The sequence below is a fragment of the Tenrec ecaudatus genome, chromosome 10 (genome assembly GCF_050624435.1).
Source record: "Tenrec ecaudatus isolate mTenEca1 chromosome 10, mTenEca1.hap1, whole genome shotgun sequence".
NCBI classification, from domain to species: domain Eukaryota; kingdom Metazoa; phylum Chordata; class Mammalia; order Afrosoricida; family Tenrecidae; genus Tenrec; species Tenrec ecaudatus.
The window spans coordinates 938,362-958,381 of record NC_134539.1 but is presented as its reverse complement, the minus strand read 5'-3'; the positions used below and the strand labels follow the sequence as shown (position 1 = coordinate 958,381).

General features: G+C 65.9%; 2 protein-coding genes across 3 annotated transcripts; both read left to right on the top strand.

Moving 5' to 3' along the window:
• Positions 1–120: 120 nt before the first annotated feature.
• RABL6 (RAB, member RAS oncogene family like 6) lies at positions 121–12,701 on the top strand. 2 transcript variants are annotated; one of them, XM_075559785.1, is made up of 15 exons: positions 121–434; positions 5,375–5,509; positions 5,622–5,669; positions 6,706–6,758; positions 6,986–7,077; positions 7,739–7,879; positions 7,968–8,073; positions 8,933–9,036; positions 9,769–10,100; positions 10,195–10,342; positions 10,779–10,955; positions 11,072–11,345; positions 11,494–11,656; positions 11,977–12,035; positions 12,124–12,701. In XM_075559785.1, exons 1-15 carry the CDS (start codon positions 305–307, stop codon positions 12,322–12,324), a joined length of 2,163 nt encoding a protein of 720 aa, XP_075415900.1. In that variant the 5' UTR covers positions 121–304; the 3' UTR covers positions 12,325–12,701. The 2 variants fall into 2 exon arrangements, with proteins under 2 accessions (XP_075415900.1, XP_075415901.1); XM_075559786.1 differs by lacking the exon at positions 10,779–10,955.
• A 1,012-nt stretch (positions 12,702–13,713) lies between these two features.
• Positions 13,714–19,836, top strand: AJM1 (apical junction component 1 homolog). Its single transcript, XM_075559784.1, has 3 exons — positions 13,714–13,793; positions 15,281–15,358; positions 15,427–19,836. The coding sequence occupies exon 3, from the start codon at positions 15,486–15,488 to the stop codon at positions 18,432–18,434; it is 2,949 nt and encodes a 982-aa protein (XP_075415899.1). The 5' UTR covers positions 13,714–13,793; positions 15,281–15,358; positions 15,427–15,485; the 3' UTR covers positions 18,435–19,836.
• Positions 19,837–20,020: the final 184 nt, after the last annotated feature.

Below are 20,020 nucleotides of genomic sequence, written 5' to 3'. Positions count from 1 at the left end.
GCTGCCCGCGCGCGCGACCTCTGGGCCGGCCCCACGTGGGGCCCGCGCCGCGCATGCGCGTCGCCCGCGCGGCCCTCGCCGGCCCCCGTAGCCGCGGCGTCGCGCGTTCCCGCCGCGCCGGCCCCGAGATGGCGGCGCTGACGGGCCCGGAGCGGCCGCGCCGGAGGCCGCGGGGGCCGGAGCGGAGCCGCCGCGGCTGAGGCCCGGGAAGCGGAGCCCGGGCCGCCGGGACATGGTGCGCGCCGCGCCGCGCCGCCGCCTCTGAGCTCGCGGGCCGCGCGCGGGCGGGCGTCGGAGCGCGAAGATGTTTTCGGCCCTCAAGAAGCTGGTGGGGTCGGAGCCGCCCCCGGGCCGGGACAAGAACATCCCCGCCGGGCTGCAGTCCATGAACCAGGCGCTGCAGAGGCGCTTCGCCAAGGGCGTGCAGTACAACAGTGAGTGTCCGCAGCTGCTGGGCCGGGCGGGAGCCGCTCGGTAAACGGCGTGCACGGACGCGGCCAGCAGCTATTACGTAACGGAGCGGACAGCTGGCCCGGCTGTGGTTCGCCGCGTGGACGGACGGACGGACGGACGGACGTGGCGCGGGCGGCAGGCTGCGCCACATGGCGGTGCCCGCCACTGAAGCGCCGGTGAGGGCGTATTGGGAAAACGCCCGCCGCCCAGATGCCAGCGGGCTGGCTTGTTCTCAAGGGAGACATCTCCGAGGACGCACCAGGTCGGGACACTGGGGCGCCGCCAGCCACCGCTGCCATAAATTATGTAAACACCCGGCCCGGGCGCTCGCCCTGCTGTGACCGGTGCTGTCTGGGTGTCTGTCCGGGCGGCCCAGGGCCATTCTGGAGGCTGGGACCCCGCCTCTGCGCACCTCAGGGCCGCGAGCGCACTCACGCGCTCAGCTAGACACCTCTCTGGAGTCCACGTCTGATCCCCAACTTCATCAGCATCATTACTTTTGAGCGCTGGGCTCCTTGGGTGGCCCTTGGCTGCGCACCCAAAGGTTGGCAGTTCCCAGCTACCAGGTGGAGCCTGCCGGTGATTAGCAGGCGTGTCCACAGCAGCCAGACGTGCACAACGTCTAGTCCCTCAGCCCTGGGCAGAACTGCCCTGTGGGGTTCCAAGATTGGACCTCTCTGGGCACAGAAAGCACGGCGTGCCTTGGGCAGGCTGGGACTGAAAGGGCAGTGAGCAGCTTGGAGGGGCGGGGGCAGGTGTGGGACAGGTCACGTTTTCCTGAGACAAATGGTGGTGAAATGGAAGGAAAGTGGGATTTGCACCCAAATGACATCACAGATGAAAGTTTCCCTGAGTTGAATAAGGTGCAGTGTGAAGCTAAATTGCCTGCATTCGTCCCAAGACAAGGACACTCGCTCCTGGCATTGATTTCCCCAGACATCTTACCAGAGGGGCCACGTTAGCCTCTCCGTGGGGAGCAGGTTGAAGGCTGGCTCTGGAGCAGGCCCACTAGGTGTGGCAGGAGGCCCCTTAGCGGGGCTGTGCCTCTGCTCTGTTGGGGCAGGTGGAGAAGTTTGGCCAGCACAGACTGGCCTGAGGGAGCCACTCCCGGAGGGGTCCTGCGGACAGACAGCCCCCAGCAGTGTCCTTCCCTTCCCTATTAGGGTTGGAGGCAGCTTCAGCTCCCACAGGCACCTGCACTACTGTGGCCTGGTGACCTGCACGTCCTCACGTGGGACACACACACACACACACACGAGATATAGATTTAGAGAGAGACACACTGGTGAGCTGGTTAGTGAGCCACTGGCCAGGCTCCACCCTGGTGCATGTGGAGGGGGAGAGGGGCGGGGTGCAATCAAGATGATAAAGGGTGTGTGTGCCAGGGGTGGGGCCTGGAGAGAGGCTGGGCAGACCTCCCTGAGACGTGGCAGAGAGCAGGGCCAGGGAGCACAGCTGGGTTTGTGACTTGTGGGACACCTTTGGGAAACGCCTGGAAGGTTGGAGTGGCATTTCAGAGGCAAAGTCACAGTGGGGGAGGAGAGCCGAGGGGGCGGACATCGGGACCGTGGAGGGCTTGGACCAGAGAAGCCACGTGACCTAAACCCACTGACTGCCGTGAGGACAGACGGTGAGGGTGGAGTAGCAGGGAGGGCACAGACACAGGCAGGCCCCACTGCCCCCTAGAGAGTCCACGTGCCACCACCTCCCGCATGTGCATCAGTCACACCTGCCTCACAGGAGCGAAGACGCTCACAGCAGGCCAGAGAAAGGAAGACCACATAACCCCGAAGGTGGGGCAGAGCCCGACGCTGGAAAAGCCCCACTTAGGTATCCAGCAATTAATCTGGTGTTCACCTGTGTGGATGGCTGATTCGGCAGGCACCGCTGCCACACACACCACACCACACCCCCCATCCGACCAGACAGCCTGATAGGCCACAGCAGACAGTGTCCAGGCCCCCTCACGGCAGGTGGAACCCCTGCCAGGTGAGCACCGTGCACAGGGCCAGTTAGTCCCATGCTCATTGTATCCGGGAGCTCATCCCTATAGTGGGGCCAAGGAGGATGACTCCAGGACACATTCCCCCAGGAATTACCATGTAAGGATACCTCCCCACACCCCCCAAGAGTGCAAGGCTGGTTGAGGGAGGACCTACTTGTCCCGTCTGGTCAGGGGCATGTCCTCAAGGTGCCTGCAGAGCCCGGGGTCTGGCTGAGCAGCAGCCAGGGAGCCTGGTTTTCCAGGAGCCTCACATGCCAGGGAAGCAGTGCCTGCCCGGGTCTGTGGTTAATGCACTCTGCGCTACGCTGAATGCGCTCCCCTTCCTGGGCCCCAAAGCCTGAGTGGGGCCACACAAGGAAAAGAATGACTTCTCAGGATGGGAGTTGGGGACTGCTGCCCACCTCACGGCCCTTGCACCTCCAGGGCATGGGGCTGACATGGGCGCTGCAGGGTAGCTGCCCCAGAGCGCCTTTCTCTGAGGGTGTTCACGCGCTGGACCCAAGTTTGGAGCGGGGACGAGAAGGCACCTGGCCTGGGACCTTGACTGGTGGACAAGGATGCTCGCCTTCAGTGTCCCTCATCCCCGAGTCTCCCCAAGTCACCTGTGTGGTTGTCACTGACAGAGCCAGCCTGAAGGAAGCACAGGTGTGCCCCACAGAATGCAGCCTCCTGCCTGGGAACACCCCAAAAGCGGGAGCCCCCACACAGGGCACCCCAGAACAGAGTGGGCTCCAGATGCCCAGGGGCAAGAGGGAATGAGCCCGAGTAAGAGCCCTGCAGAAAGGCCGATGAGATGGGGAACAAGCACAGAGTGGGGTGTGTACCCCATGAACTAACCCTGAGAGGAGGATCTTTAAATTCTAAGAAATTGTGAACACAGCAGCAAAAGTCAACACAGAAGACAGGTGAACTGGTGGGCGGTGAGAGGTCACGATGGGACATCCGGGGGCCGAGTGTTGGTGCGTGGCCTTGGGGCCACAGGAGGTGTGGGGGGAACCTCTAGAACGTAGGGCATGCCTTTTGAGGTCACAAGAGCCCATTGGGCGAACCCATCAAGGTGGTATTCGGGGCTGCACAGTGGCAGGCATGGATTCTGAAGGAAAACTGCCCCCCCCCACCCTTATCCCTGGGGGTGAGGGCAATACCAAGGCCTGTCTGGGGGAACCTGCTTACTACATGTGTACCTCACTGCTCAGGAGAAAGACGAGGCTGCCTGCCTGCCTGGATGGACTGACCATCTCAGAAACCCTCCCGGGCTTGACTCGGCGGCAGCTGCTGGTCCAAAGGGCCGGAAAAGTCACGAAAGAGCTGTGAGCATCGGAGGGTGGAGACGGGCCCTCCCTCCTGGTGGGGGTGCACAGAGCCAGGGGCCATGGGGGACACCAGGCTGGCCCCGGAACGGGAGACTTCCAGGAGACTCACACTGGTGGCCATGAGGGCTGTGGGGCTACATAAGAAAACTCGGCAAGGCAAAATGAGGATTTCTATGTCCGGGAAGTGCCAGGGCTCCAGGAACAAGGGGTGATTGCATGCATGCTGGGGCATTCATCCACAGCCAGCGCCGTACTTGATGCCCTGGGTGGACATGCCAGGCAGGGTCCAGCTGGCAGCTGGAAAAGTAGCCACCCAGAACTCTGTGTGGAAGCCCGTCAGTCAGCAAGCACCCAAGCAGTTAACCAAAGGGGTGGTGGTCTCTGGGAGGGGCAGGAGCTTGCAGAACCCTGATCACTGTGCCCACGGGAACAGGGCTTTGGATGAGGAAGATGCTCACGGAGCAAGGAAGGTCAAGTATGACAGACAGGTCCTCAGGAGCAGAGAGAGTTCGGAAAGAGGCCTGTCCACGGGGGAGGAGGGGGGGCGGACGCATGAGAACGGTCCCTACATGCGTGAGTGACACAGGCTCCTTTGTGCGTCAGCAGCTGGGTCAGTCCAGGTGGACTAAAACAAATCCAGGACTAGTGTGTATAAGAGAGAATTTTATATCAATGAGCAACTATCCATCAAGAAGACATCCCAGTCCAGGTTAAGTCCATAAATCCGATAGTAGCCTATATGTCCAGTCTGTAAGTTCCTCTTCAGACGCACAGAGCACGTGCAATGACGCCGAGTGCAGGAAGACCACAGGCCAGCGGGGGGGGGGGGGGGGGGGGGGAAGCCGTGTGGATCCAGTGGGGTGGGCGCTTCTCAGCGCTGGCAGGGGTCTCCACGTGGCTCCTCCAGCTCCAGGGCTCTCGCGTCCCCGCTCCATAGGTCTTCTCAACAGGAATGTCTTACAGGGAGCCAGTGTGTGTCCCACCTCCAGGGAGCTATCTCTCTCCTTAGTGTCACCAAATGAGGTCATCAAGCTGCCACCTGATTGACAGGCTGGACTCCACCCCTTCACTCTTCAGTCTCAAATTGACGACAGATGGTGTAACGGCCACAAAGCAAACCATCAGTCAGCAGCTCAGGCTGAACGCTGGGCCGATGGGGCACTCGTAGGGCTCAGGCCACACACTGGGGGCAGCATCGAGGCTGTGGGCAGTGTGTGGCAACATGGACCAGGGACCTTCAGCTCCGAGGAAGAAAGGAGGGAGGGTGTGGGAAAAGGAGCCAGGAGCCAAGGAAGACAGCAGGGCCGCTCGGTGCAGCTGCACAGGTGTCCAGCCGGCTGTCTGCAGGAACGGGAGCAGCACTCACCTGGTGGTTATGGGGACGGGACGCAGACACTGGGGGCGGAGGCTTCTCCTTTTCTCTGAGAAGGGATGCTGGCATTGTGTGTGTGTGTGGGGGGGGGGAAACCTTTGCCTCGCCTGGGGGCGGGACGAGGCCGGGAGGGGCGGAGCCGAGGGGCGGTGGCCCGGTGACATTGCTGGGCACTGGCCTCCGCGGCTGCCCAGGGTTGAATCGCAAGGCCGTCCTCTCTGCTCTGTGCAGTGAAGATCGTCATCCGGGGGGACAGGAACACGGGCAAGACGGCGCTGTGGCACCGGCTGCAGGGGAAGCCCTTCCTGGAGCAGTACATCCCCACGCAGGAGATCCAGGTCACCAGCATCCACTGGAACTACAAGAGTGAGCACGGGGCTGCCTTGGCGGGGGGGGGGGGGGGTGTCACACACTCCCTGCGGGCACAGAGGGGCGGGGCCGAGCCCTGCGCTGCCCTCAAGAGAGCTTTCCGTTGCAGCCACGGACGACATTGTGAAGGTGGAGGTCTGGGACGTGGTGGACAAAGGTGAGTGCCCTCGCGGGGCACCGTCCTCGAGGACCGGGGCTGGGGTCTGTCTCCATTCCCCAGCATCGCCCAGAGCTGGGCTGGTCGGTTATCCCCGCAGCTCAGAGCCAACCCCCGTCCTGGGCTGCCGGAGGGGCTGGCGGACAGGGCTGTGAGGCTGTGGTGGCCGGGCAGGCCGGGGCCTCCTGACCTCCTGCTCTGTCCCCGTGCTCCCAGGCCACAAGCTCCTCCTCAGTGACTCGAGGGGTGAGCGCCACACGTGGCCCTGCGCCACGCTGCTGTGTGTGTGCGTGGTGTGCAGTGCTGTGACCCACGCAGTGGTGCCCTCACTCCCACCCCTGGGGGCGGGGGGCGAGACCTGGGTGGAGAGCAATGCCAGGCCCTACGGAGGAGCGCCGCCCACTGCGGCTGCCCCGCAGAGACTTGCAATTTAGGCGGCGCTGGACAGCCAGGTCCCGCCCACCCTCGGCAGGGGTGTATGTGCGCGCATGCGTGGGAGTGAGCCCCACCCACAACACCTGATATGTGGGGGCTGCGCGGCTTGCTGCCCCACTTCAGGGCCTCAGGCTGCTTCCTCCAGGGGGCAGACACCTGAGATTGGGCGGGGGGGGGGGGGGGGGTCGCCCTTTGCCCCAGCTGGCTGCGACCTTGTGGATCAGACTTGCAGGCACTCAGGTTCCTGACTCCTGAAGAGTCTGTCCTGGGACGATGGGGGGTTAGGGGGTGTTGTGCATGGGGTGCATGTGGTGCATGTGCACAATGGGGGCCACCACATGTCCAGAGCTGAGGACCCTGCCCGTTTGGACCCCGGTTTCTCCTGGGCCCCCTGGGGTCAAGGGTGCAGCCAGACTGCTTCGAGGTCCTGAGGGGTGGGGGCAGAGGAGAGGGCAGAGTGTGGTGCTCGCCTGGCTCCCTGATCTAAGTGTCCAGAGGACCTGCTGCCCAGGGAGGGGGGGGGGTCCCCCTGCTGGAGCAGTGAAGGCTGGGCATTCCTGGGGGCCAGCGCTTCTCCCACATTGGTTTGTCTTCTCATAAGGGAAATGCAAAAAGCGGGGTGAAGGCCTGAAAATGGAGAACGATCCTCAGGAGGTACGTGGACCCCAGGTTTGCAGGCCCAGAGACAGCAGCCAGGGAGGCCGGGACCCCGAGGATAGGCTGGGCTGGGCCAAGGGTGCCTGGGCGTAGCTGACAGCACTGTCTGCTCTATACTCTAGGCTCCTCCTGTTTCTCCAATACCAACCCCCGACTGGTTTTCAGGTAGTGCATCTGGTGGAGCTTGTCAGTCAGTCTTCCCTGCCTGCTCCCTCCCTCCCTAGGCGGAATCTGAGCTGGCCCTGGATGCCGAGTTCCTGGACGTGTACAAAAACTGCAATGGCGTGGTCATGATGTTTGACATCACCAAGCAGTGGTACGGCTGGCACAGATTCCCACAGGGGCACAGCCAGGGAGGGTGTGGGGTGCTGGGCACTCCGTTCACTAGGAGGACACCCACCAAAGGACCACAGAGTCAGCACAGGGTCAAGAACAGCCTGTTCCAGCTTCCCAGGGCCTCGCCACAGCCAGCTGTGGTCATGCGTGGGCACCCCGCCCCCAGGCACAGAGAAGGAAGCCCTGGGACCGACCAACTGAGGTCCATGCATCAGAAGTCACCGACCACTTGTCGTCTCAGGTCACAGTAGTCAAGATGCTTAAGAGCAGCTTGACACCCAGGGAAGGCGAGGCATGCAGCAAGCAGAGGGCCAGGGCCCAGGTGCTAGGCAGGAGCTGCCTGAGAGGCTGGCGGCGGCGGCAGAACACACCGGCCTGGCCTTGTGGGCATCCAAGCGGTGCCTGTGGGACCTGGGCAGCTTCCTGGGGCAAGGGCTCAGCCAGGCCAGACCTGCTGGGGATGGGTCAGCAGGCCTACACTGCAAGAGGCCTCCTGGGGCAAGGGACCCCCGACCTCCCACCATGCTCCCCCACTGACCAGCACTGACTCAGGCCGGTGCCCTGGGCAGCCCCCTGCCAAGGGGCAGGTGCCAGGGAGCTGGCTGTGGGCAAGATCTCACATGGCCTGTGCCTGCCCGTAGGACCTTCAACTACATTCTGCGCGAGCTGCCCAAGGTGCCCACCCACGTGCCTGTGTGTGTGCTGGGGAACTACCGCGACATGGGCGAGCACCGAGTCATCCTGCCCGATGACGTGCGTGACCTCATCGAGCACCTGGACAGGTGAGTGAGGCAGCCCGCCCACGACCTGCTCCCGCGGGTGGGGGGCACTGGGCTCACCACCTCTCGTGCTGACGCCACTCTCATCCAGGCCCCCAGGCTCCTCCTACTTCCGCTACGCGGAGTCTTCCATGAAGAACAGCTTCGGCCTGAAGTATCTGCACAAGTTCTTCAACATCCCCTTCCTGCAACTGCAGGTGGGTGGGGCCCCGGGCCCTTTGTCAGGAGACCTCAGGTGGGAGGCTCTCACTGGGGTGCCGCCCCTCTGAAGGACTCCTGCCCACCCGCCCACCCGCCCCAGAGCTGAGACAGGGCACTGCCCACACCCATCAGTGCCAGCAGAGCAGTCTGCGCAGACAGCCTTGTGGCCATTCCCAGGGGCCAGTGTCACAGCTCTGAGAGCCCCTCACCCCTCACTGTGGGATCACAGCCCCTCCTCCCCTAACTTACCTGAGCGGTATTCTTTAACCCTTTCCAGACCCATCTCCTTACTGCTCTAAGTGCGTGCTGGGAACATTTGCTAGGTGATGAGTGTTGAGTTCAATTATGTGTGGGCTGCCTGGACCACTAGGATGGGGCGGGGCCGATAGAGGGCATGTCCCTGCAGCCATGGGGCTTGTGAGAGTCCATCGGGAGACTGAGCAGCCATACACGGGCCCAGACCAGCAGGTAGAGGCCAGGCCAGCCCTTGGGCATGCTAGGCCTGAGGCTGGGCAGGTGACAGCTGTCTCCAGGAAGCTATATACACACCCTGTACACATACCAGCCCCGATCATGCCACATATTCCGGGGCCCAGCTGTCTCCAGGAGGAGACAGTGACCAGTCACAGCAGGGGCAGCGCATGGTTGAGTTCTGACTCAAGGCAGCTGGCATGAAGGTGCTCTACTTACAGGGGGGGTGGGGGCAGCATGCATTTCTGGGGTCTTGAGATCCTCAGGAGGCATGAGAGCTTCTTCAGCAGTGGTCACCTCACTGAAGCCCTGACTGCCTGGGTGATGGGGAATAACAAGCCTGCGTAGGCCTGGCTGCTCAGACCCTGCGACTCCCTCCCTCAGAGGGAGACCCTGCTGCGGCAGCTGGAGACCAACCAGCTGGACATCGACGCCACACTAGAGGAGCTGCAGGTGCAGCAGGAGACCGAGGACCAGAACTATGAGATGTACGTGCTGCCTCTGCACATGGTCTGCACGGGCACCCGTCAGGCCCGTGAGCTGACCGTGAGCCATGCTTGGGAAGCCGAGTGAGGTTTGGGACTCTGCCCAGCAAGGCCTCTCAGGAGGGGTATGGCCCTCTCTTCTTCCCAGCAGCCTGCATTGTTAATGCAGGAGACCAGAGCAGCACCCCCTGGGGAATGCTCGCAACCCTGCCCCCACATCACTGTCCCTGGCTGGCCAGCTACCCAGGACTGCCATGTGGTGTGAGCCAGAGGGTGGAGTGTGGGTCAGTGCTGCAGGCATCTAGCCTGTGCTTCTGGGCCCCCTAGGCCTGGCACAGCTGCCCCCTTCCAGGTTCCTCCTGAGTATGCCCCATGTCAGCGGGGCCTCAGTATGCCAGGGGGAGCCCACTGTGATCAGGAGACCTCAGAGCAGAATGGACCTTGGAAGGTGACTTTCCTGTCACTTCATGTTCTGGTGCCTTGGGGTGGGGGTGGGGGGGTTGACACTGGAGGTGCCAGGCACCCCAAGGTGGCCAAGCATCAGCCTATGCTGTCAGCAGCTGCCCCATGGTGACCTGGTCTTGTGGGCACTGCCTGCTGAGCAGTAGCACACAGCTCTCTCCACCCAGGCAGCGATCCTAGGAGGCTGCCTGGCTCTGTCCAAGTGAGGGTGCCCTCAGGCTGTGGCAGGGCTGGGCCCTGCATGGCGTGCTCACTCGTGCCCTCTGTCCTCAGCTTCCTAGAGATGATGGAGGCCCGAGGCCGAGGCCACATGGCCAATGGACAAAGCCCAGCCTCCGGATCCCAGTCGCCTGTTGTCCCTATGGGTGCTGCCTCCCCCAGCAGCTCCAGCCCCAGCACGCCCCAGCCCACCCCACCACCACCACCCGCCCCTGCCGCCAGCCCACCCCCGCCACCCCTGTCCTTGGGGGCTGAGGCCATGTCTCAACAGGCCCCAGCCTCCACTTCCCCTGCCCCGGCCCCAGCCCCAGCCCAGCCCCGCCGCAGCATTATCTCACGCCTGTTTGGGACCTCACCTGCTGCCGAGCCAGCACCCCCTACCCCAGGTAGGTTATGCCGCCACCCTCCCTCTCATCCCTACCCCCCCCCCCCAATTGCCCAATCAGGGAAGGCACGAGGGAGCCCTATGTCTGTCTGCAGAGCCGGCCCTGGCCACAGAGGCCCTGGCCACGGCGCCCAAGGTGGAGGACTTTGTTCCTGAAGACAGCCTGGACCGCAGCTTCCTGGAGGATGCTGTCCCACCACTGGAGGAGAAGAGGACCAAGCCCCCCCTGCAGGACAGTGACAGGTGGGGGCTGTGGGATCCTGCAGAGACTACAGGTGTGGCCTGCGCCCGAGCCACCTCCACCACCTGGTGCTGTGGCCCAGGGGTTGGGTGACGGAAACTGGCTGTGCCCAGTGTCTCCTGGGAAGACTTAACTGTGGGGGGGTCTCCACTCTTTCCATCCCACCCCTCGGTGGGCCACGCCCTCCTGGGGCAGCCTAGCCTATGGTTCCCAAGCATCTCACCTGCTCCCAACACAGCTGTCCAGGACCTCCCCCCACAGGCTCTCCATCACCACTCAGGGCCCCTGGCTCCAGACCCCAGGCAGCTCTGCCTCACCCCACCCTGGCATAGAGCCCTAATGTAGCCCTTTCACCCTGGCTACAGGGTGGCAGCAAGTCCAGGGACAGGGCTGGAGTCCCCCTCTGGCCACCTCTGACCTCATCCCTGCCCTGTGCAGTGATGGGGAGGCCCTGGGTGGCAACCCTCTGGTGACCAGTTTTCAAGATGACGTGGACCTGGAAGACAGGGCCCTGCCGTGCGCCAACCCCCTTCCCATCCAGAATGTCACCCTGTCCAGTGAAGAGGAGGCCGCAGGACTGGTCCCTCAGGCATGCTTGCAGCCAGAGATGAAATGGTGTGTGGGGCCGGGGCCAGGAAGTGGCTCCAGGTGGAGACCCTGGGAGTGCTGAGCAGGCCTGTGCCATTGGGGAGGACCCTGTCTCAAGGCCCTCCCCCACCTTGTCTCCACAGGCCCTCCCAGAAGCCCCCAAAGCCCCAGGCCCAAGTGGGCCCCTCACCAGCCCAGGAGCCTCAGAGGCCAGAGACACAGGGTGAGGGGAGAGCTGTCCTCCAAGGGCCGGCATCCAGGACCACAGCTGCCCCCCAGGAGCCTGAGGGCATCAAGGCTGAGCGGGCAGTGTCGTCGGAGAGTGACCCTGAGGGACCTGTGGCCACCCAGATGCTGTCCTTCCTTATGGATGACCCAGACTTTGAGAGCGATGAGTCTGACGCACCCCGGAAAGTGGTGAGGGGCTGCCTGACAGCACGTGTGGGCAAAAAGACATGTGGAGGCTGAGGCACGTGTGGGCAGGCCCCTAGACCCGGAGGGCACACAAAGCCCAGAGGTGGGAGCTTTGACCTGTGACTCCGGCCTCCCGCTACCCCCCTCCCAGGACCAGTTCCCAGTCCGAGAGGACCTCTCTGACCTGACAGATGACGACGCTCCCCCAGCCCAGCCCCCTCGGCCCTCTGCACCCCCCTTCAGACCTAAGAACGACGCCGACCTCTTCGGCCTGGGCCTCGGGGAGCCGGCCTCCAGGGACAGCAGCGATGAAGGTGGGTCAGCACCCCTGTGAGCTGTGCGCCTTCCCCTGGCGCAGCCTACTGCCCCAGGCCACCAGGGCCCTCCCTGACTGCCTCTCGGCCATGTTCATGGGGTCACCTGGTGCCCATGGGGGTGGATGCACAGTCCACAGTGCCCCAACGTGTCACCTTGGGTCTCTGAGTTCCCCTGATAGGGGTGGTCAGCCACTGCACATGTGTGTGCCCTGGCCCCTGTCCTAGAGAAGATCAGAGGGGACAGTGGCCCTGAAGTGGGGATGTGGAGGTGGGTCCCCCTAGTGTCCCGCAGGGATACAGGCCCGTGTTCTCTGCAGACCAGGGCAGCAAGGCCCCCTCCCGAGAGAAGAAGAAGAAGAAGAAGAGGACCAAGGAGGTAGACTGCCTGCCGCCCAGGGCTTTGGGGGGGGGGGGGGGTTGTGTGCAGGCCCTGCTGACTCTCCCCATGCCCCTACCCCACCCAGGAGGAGGAGAAAGCAGACAAGAGGAGGAGCAGACACAAGAAGGGCAAGGACAAGGACAAGGACGAGGGCAGGGCCGAGAAGAAGAAGAAGAAAAAGCCACCTCGCAGCAGGAAGGAGGCCACGGATGAGCTGGAAGCCTTCCTGGGGGGTGGGGCCCCCGGCAGCCAGCACCCTGGGGGCGGGGACTATGAGGAACTCTAGGTGGCTGCAGTAGCCACCCAGCAGGGGGTAGGACACTCAGAGGCCCCCAAGCAGGAGGTGGAGGTGGGGGCGAGGCAGCGGGACGGCCCTGGGGCCCTCAGCGTTTCTCAGGGATGTGACTGAGAGGGACCTGTGGGTGTGTTTACAGGGGTGCCTGCCCCCAGCCCCGCTCACAATCCCCACCCCCGGCATGTGATGGCACCTCTTCTACCACATGGAGTCCTGTGGCAAGTCTCCCCCAGTGCCTGCCAGGCTGAGCTGCAGGTGACCCAAATCTTCCTGGTGTGCCGGGCAGGTGGCCAGGCCAGCGGGGCTGCGGCTCTGTCATCAGCCCCAGATGCTGCCCTCGGCCATAAAGTGCTCCTGTTTCAGGTGGAGTTGTGTCTTCTCTCTCTGTCCTGATTTACAGCCAGCCAGGGACACTCACAACGCCAGGAGGGAGCTTGGGGGGGAGGGGGGTATGTGTGTGTGTGTGTACGTGTACTCGTCCACTACCCCAGGGGGGCACTTTGCTGCCCGTTATGCGATAGGCAGCACTGGGGGGGGGGGGTTGCGCTTTTGACCAGGACAGTTCTCACCATTGAGCAGCAGCCAAGCCCCCACCTCCGCTCCCACTATCCTGCTGGGTAGTGTGGCCTCAGGCCTGGTACACTTCCTGGGCAGGGGTGGACCTCACCCCCACCCTGGCCACTTACCTGTGCCTACCTGGGCAGATGCCTGCCCCTCCCACCACCTCCACGGTTGCCAAGGGAACAGCTTCCGAGGGGCCTCCACACTGAACCAGAGCTATGCCAGGCCATGTGGGCACTGCCAGACCCTCCTGCCCTGTCACACGCTCACCTCCCTGGGCCCACAAGCTGAGAGCCAGGAGAGGCAGAGTCAGCCAGCCAGGACCCGGCAGAAGAACCCTTTGAAGGCAGGCCATCCAGGGGGACAGGGGCTTGTTGGGAGGGGCTGGCAGGCCTGCCACAGAATGCCACCATGAGGTTGACAAGAAGGCCCAGGTAGTGGCAACCCTCCATTGAGCCAAGGCTGCCTAGCCATCTGGCCCCCCGGCTGGTCTGCTGAGCTCTTGGCACCCCTGTCCCAGGCAAATAGGACCTGGGAAGGGACTGGCAGTCAGGGACTGTCCATCTGCTCATTTCGGGGCTGAGCCGGAAGGACAATTCTGGAGTTGCCACTCAACCTCAGCCAGCCACCTGCCCCCTCTGGTGGGTTCCTGGAGCTGAGCGTGTGCTCGGGCACCCGGTGGAGCTCAGTAGCCCCAGGAGCAGTCCTAGTTTCAAGGGGTTCTATATGAGCTCTGCCCCTTTAAGTGCAGCCCCCACCGCAGCCACCGGGGGCAGCACTGAGCGGCCGGCCAGCAAGCGGCGCTGCTGCCTCCAAGCTTCGGCCGGCGCCGGGGACGCGGTGGTGCCAGGTTGGGGGCTGCGCAGCCCACTGAGGTTCTGGCGACGGAGCGGCGCCAGGTAGGGGGCCAGGGGGCATGCGACCCGCCGTCATGGGCCAGGTTCGTCCCTGGCTGTCTGCAAGGATGGGGGAGTCCCCGCCCCCGGCGACACCGGGCGGGTTCCCGCTGGAGCTGGGCCTGGGCCGTGGTGACAGCCGCCGAGCGCGAGGGCTCGCGAAAGCCTAAAACCCGGGAGGGGACTGGGCCATCCTTAGGGAGGGGCTGTCACCGTGTCCACTTGCTGACTGCCGCAGCGGACAAGCACCTGGGGCGGAGCCTCCCCGTCACCGACCCGGATTCTGGTCCGGCTTAGAGGGGAGGGGGACGGAAAGGAGGGATGGTCTTGCCGGCACGGACAAAGTTGGGGGCGGGCTGTGACCTGAGGCCCTGTGGACCAGAATCCCTGTACCCTGCGGCCCCTGAGGGCTGACCTAGTGAGCCCCGCCCCGCATCGCCACGGCCACCAAAGGTCCTGCCACGAAGGGGGCGGCCTCCTGCGTTCTGATCCCGGCCCTAGCCGGTTTCGGGCATCGCGTCTCCTCCCGGATGGGAGCCAGGTGACCGCTCGGACAAACCGCCTAGCCCGAGGCGCAGGCGCAGTGTGGCGCCCCCGCCCTCTCCTGGGCCTCAGGGACCCCAGAGGGGTCGCAGTCGCGTCGGACAGTGGCCTGATGACAGGAACCACCGACCGACCCAGCCCGCAGCGTGGGGGCCGCGGATGCGCGGTTTCCATGGTGCCGCCTGGCGCCACTGGGGGTGGGCCTTCTCCGAGGAGCCGTGGGGGAGGGGCTCTCCTGGCTTCCCCCTGCCCCCCATCCCCCTCGGGTTCGGAGCCCCGGAAGCTGTGCTCCCCTGTGCTCCAGGAGAGCGGCGGTTATCAGCGTGGCTCACACCGAGCCCACGTGGTCTTGCAGCCGGGCCGGTGTCGCGCTGCCAGGCTGCGGGTGCACGCGCGTTGGGGGGTGTCTGCGGGAGGCAGGGGTGTCATGCCAGCCCTAACCATGCTAGTGGCGTCCAGGGAGCTTCCTTCGGAAGACATGGAGCCTGAGGGGCCTGAGTGCTTGCAGACGGCGGGTGGGGACAGCCTCCCGGGCTGCAGTCTGGACTCCTCAGTCCCTCCCGGGGGCGCGTCGCCGTCGCCGGGTGCAGCCGCCTCACAGCCCCCAACAGTCCCAGGGGAGGGTCTGTTTAATGCGCCCAAGGTGAGGGGCGCCTGCGTGTCACCAAGTCCCCGGCTCACCCAGGCAGGGCTGCGCACTGTCCGTGGGGGCGCACTGTCGGCGGGGACGCTGGGAGCGGCTTCCCATACCCACTGCGCTCTGGGGCAACGCTCCGCTCCCCGCTGACGGGTCGGGGTCCCGGGAGGAGCTGCCTCAGGGAGCAGGAGCAGGGAGCCGGGCAGTGACGTCTCGGAGCTGGGGTCTGGAATGGGGAGGAGCTTTAAATTCTTTTAGGTGCGGTTGGGATGGGGGGTTGGGTGACTAGACTGCTGGGTTGCTCCCGCAGGTGCCACTCAAGGCGGCATGGAGCCGGCGCTCGAGGCCACGGCCCACTGGCGGGGCTGCTGCCCCCACTGCATCCCAGGTAAGCCGGTTCAACACGAGGGTGGCGGGTGGCTGAGGCGGGGTCCCTGAGCTGCCGCTTCTCCGCAGGGTGGAAGCCCTGCCAGGCCGAGTGAGCTGGAGCCGCCAGCCTGGGGACCTCCTTTAAGATGACCCGCACGGACCCGCCAGACCTGCTGGTGTCAACCGTGTACCAAGACATCAAGGTGGCGGCCCCGGACCCCGCAACGCGACGGCCGACATGTGAACGCCCCATGGCCAGGCCCGCAGCGCCCGCGCCTTTCAACAAGCGCCACTGCCGCAGCTTCGATTTCCTGGAGGCGCTGGACGAGCCGGCCATGGAGGGCCACGGAGCGCGCGGGCGCCCGGAGCCGCCACGCCCTGAGCCCGCCGCACCTCGGCCCCGGCCCCGGGACGGAGAGACGCGGCGCCGCGCCCGCTCCAAGAGCGCGCCTCGCGCGCCCCCGGGCCTGGCCGCGGCCGCGCCCGCCTCCCCCCCGGTGCTGCCGCGGCGGAGCAGGGACGCCCAACGGGCACCACCGCCACGTACGGAGGTGTCGCCGCGCCGGGAACCTGCCTACCCCGCGCTGCGCGCGCTCGCCAACGAGCTGCACCCCATCAAGCTGCAGCCACAGCGGGGAGGCCCTGGCCGCATTGCACCCCTCTGCGCCGCCGGCGGCCGCTGCCCACCACCAGAGCTGCCCCCAGGGCCCGCCCCGCACGTCCGCTGCCGTCTGGACATCAAGCCGGACGACGCGGTGCTGCAGCACGCTGCTCGGGTCCCGAGGTCCTCTGGGCCCGCGGACGCTGCGCTCTGGGCCCGCAGCGCCCCGCAGGTGCATGGCCTGCCTGTGCCCGGTCCCCCTCGGCATGTGACGCTGTCCCGCACGCCCACGCCCAGCGACTCGTACTGCGCCGACCCCAGAGCACTGTACTACGATGGGCCCCTACCCGGACCCCGGGACTACGCCGAGCGCCGCAGCCTGGCCTTCGCCACCCCGCCCGGCCCCACGCAGTTCTTCTACACCGAGGAGCCGGAGGGCTACCCCAGCGGCTTTACGGTCAGCCCAGGCCCGCCCTTCGACGGCTACTGCCCCAGACCCTACCCGTCCGAGGAGCCGCCGGGCCCCAGCCCGCGGCACGCGGTCGGGTACTACCCTGGGGACCTTCGCTCCTTCCCGGTCCAGGAGCCACCCTCCCGCTCCTACTACAGCGAGGCGCCCCCCACCTATGGACCGCGCTACGTCGCCGCCGCCGCCGCGGAGGAGCCCCGGGCCCACCCCGCCGCCCGCCCCTTCCACACGGAGGAGTGGGGGCGGTACCGGGACCGGGACGCCCTGACTCGGACCTACCCTTACCCGAGAGGCAGCCCAGCCTGGGGCGACTGGGGGCCGCGGCCTTACCGCACCCTACAGGTGGCCCCGCCCCCGGACGCCGGGCCCCTGCTCGCTTCTTGGCATGGCGGCACGGGCACCAGCCCACCCCGACTTGTCACCGACAGCCGCCACTACTCGCGCTCCTGGGACAACATTTTAGCGCCTGCCCCTCGCCGGGACGACCCGTTGGGCCGAGGCCGCAGCTATGAGAACCTGCTGGGGCGAGAGCCGCACGCCGCATCCCCCGAAGGCCGGCGCCCGCCGGTCGTCGTCAACTTGTCCACCTCGCCCCGGCGCTATGCGGCGCTGTCGCTGTCTGAGACGTCGCTGTCCGAAAAAGGCCGTGCTGGGGAGGGCCTGGGCCGCGCCTGGTACGTCACCCCGGAGATCACCATCACCGACAACGACCTGCGCAACGCAGAGCGTCCGTCAGCCCGGGCCTGGGAGGTGCCCGGGGCCCGAAAGTGGCCGCCCCCGCCCCCGGCCGCCGACGGCCCTGCCCCCGGCCGCCAGCGCAGCCTGGAGCAGCTGGACGAGCTGATCACAGACCTGGTCATCGACTCCAGGCCCGCGACGGGGCCGGCCGCCGAGCGCGCGGCCGAAAGTCCGGGCGGCCAGCTCCGGCGCGTGCTGGACCTGCGGCACGTGGGCCCCGCGGCCCCCGCGTTGGCGCCGCCGCGCTCACCTCCCGCCTCCGCCGGGAGCGGCGAGGACCAGGCTGGGTCGGGGGAGGCGGCAGACGCGTCGCCAGAGCCCAGCGCGGACGAGGACGACCTCATGACCTGCTCGAACGCGCGCTGCCGGCGCACGGAGACCATGTTCAACGCCTGCCTCTACTTCAAGTCCTGCCACAGCTGCTACACGTACTACTGCTCGCGCCTGTGCCGCCGCGAGGACTGGGACGCGCACAAGGCGCGCTGCGTGTACGGCCGCGTGGGCAGCGTGTGTCGCCACGTGCTGCAGTTCTGCCGCGATAGCGGGCCCGTGCACCGCGCCTTCTCCCGCATTGCGCGCGTCGGCTTCCTGTCCCGCGGCCGCGGCGTGCTCTTCCTGGGCTTCCCGAGCCCGGGCTCGGCCGACAACTTCTTGCGCTTCGGCCTCGAGGGGCTACTGCTGTCTCCCACCTACCTGTCCCTACGCGAGTTGGCCACGCACGCGGCGCCCTTGGGCAGCTACGCGCGCGAGCTGGCGGCCGCTGGGCGCCTCTATGAGCCCGCCGAGTGCTTCCTGCTCAGCGTGTCTGTGGCCGTGGGGCCGGGCGCCGCGCCCCCCGGCGCCCCCGCCCGGCCTGCGCCCGCGCCGCGCAGTGCCGGCCCCACGGTGCGCAAGTTCGCCAAGGTGGCGCTGGCGGCCGGGAGCCCCGCGCGCCCGCCGCCTCCGCGGGGCCGCGAGCCGGACATGGAGACGCTGATCCTGACGCCTCCCCCCGGCACAGCGGGCCTGGACCAGGACGGCGAGGCTGGCCGCCGAGCTCGCGAGGTAGCCTTCATTCACATCCAGCGAGAGCTGCGCCTGCGCGGCGTCTTCCTGCGCCACGAGTTCCCCCGCGTCTACGAACAGCTCTGTGAGTTCGTGGAGGCCAACCGGCGCTTCACGCCCACCACCATCTACCCCACCGACCGGCGCACCGGCCGGCCGTTCATGTGCATGATCATGGCCGCCTCGGAGCCGCGCGCGCTTGACTGGGTGGCCAGCGCCAACGTGCTGGACGACCTGATGTGAGCCTCGGGGCACGCCGGCCCGCTAGGGCCCTGCCGTGGCTCCGACGCCCAAGCCCCGCTTTGACTTCCCCGAGGTCCCTTTAGGGAATCCCCAGACCGGGGCCACCCATCCAAGCCCCTCCCTGAGCCTGTCCTCCCAGGCTCCCCAGGCTCCATGCCCACTCCCGTGCTCCCCGTCCCGCTAACACAGGCCCCACCTCTTCTATCCGAAGCCCTCTCACCAGACGCGACACTCCCTTCTCACTGGTCACCTCGACCCAACATGCCCCAGGGCCTCCGAGCCGGGTCCTCAGCCGGTTGGTGCTCCCCGCGGGAGGCGGGGTGGCCTGAGGACCCGGGCCCTGCCTTCAAGTGGAGGAGGAGGGCACTACCGTGCAGACCCCGTGTCCAGAACCCGGTTACCTGCGGACTCGCTCCTCAGGAGGCTGGCATTGACCAAAGCCTAGGGTTGTCACTTAACTCAGCCACAGGCCCGGCTCCCATAGTTCAGAGCAGGGAAGGGGGGGGGGGTTGTCGCACCTAACCGGGATCTGGCATGGGCAGGTCATGACCCCCTCGGTCTGGAAGGTGACCTGTTGCTGGGCCTTTTCTCACGGGACACCTGCGGCTTAGCGAGGCCCTGCGGGGCACATGGTGCTGTCTGTTGGTCCCGGCCCTGACCGCCAGGACTGAGACCAAGTCTGGCCCTCGTGTGGGCAACCCTGTATCCCACTGTCCCCTCAATTCCCGCATTATGTCCACCCTGGCCTGGCCTGCCGGGTGAGAGGGGGAACAACTGGTATGGGCAGAGATCTTAAGGCTACCGCAGGCTACACTCAGCCAGAGGGCAGGGAAAGCAAGAGAGTGAACCAGCAGGGCCTGGAGTTAGTTCACGTGCCAACGCTAGGGACAGTGACAGAGTATCCCTGCCGCCCACTAGAGGCATACATGTGCGAAGTATGATGATCCAGGATGTAATGGGGTAGGGCCACAGATGCCAGCGAGGCCGGGCAGCAGATGCAGGACAGCTAGTTCGCCAGCCTGGCGAACACATGGCGCTAGGAGGCCGGAGACTGACCTCAGCCCCACCGTCAGGAGCTTAGGGCTCAGAGGATCCACGGGGCAGGGGGGTCAGCGGTGACCCCAGAGGGGATGACTCGAGGCCATGGAGGGGTGAGACCTGGAGTCCTGACGGATCTTTGTGAACGACCACACCCACCCCGCACGCCCCACAAACGCCCCCGTGGCCCTCTCTCCGTGCCTCCTCCCGCGGGTCCGGCACTTGTTCCGCGAGCTCCTTTGCATCGGCCCTGCTGCCCCGCCGGCCCGCCTTCGCGGTCTCACTAGCCCAGCCTCCACCCCCAGGGGCCGAGGATAAGGCTGGAGCCATTGTGCCCAGAGGGCAGGCGCTTTCGAACTGAGTAAACTAGAAATTGAATGTAACCCTTGCTGCCTCCTTGCACGGGACAGGGGACGCGCAGGGCGCGGGTGGGACCCGGACATCACGGGGGACGGGCAGAGCGTGGCGGGGGACTGGGGTGCGCTCTGAGCCAGGAGGTAGGGACACGTCCCTGGACCGCAGGGGCTGGGGAATCGTGGCGCGTGCCT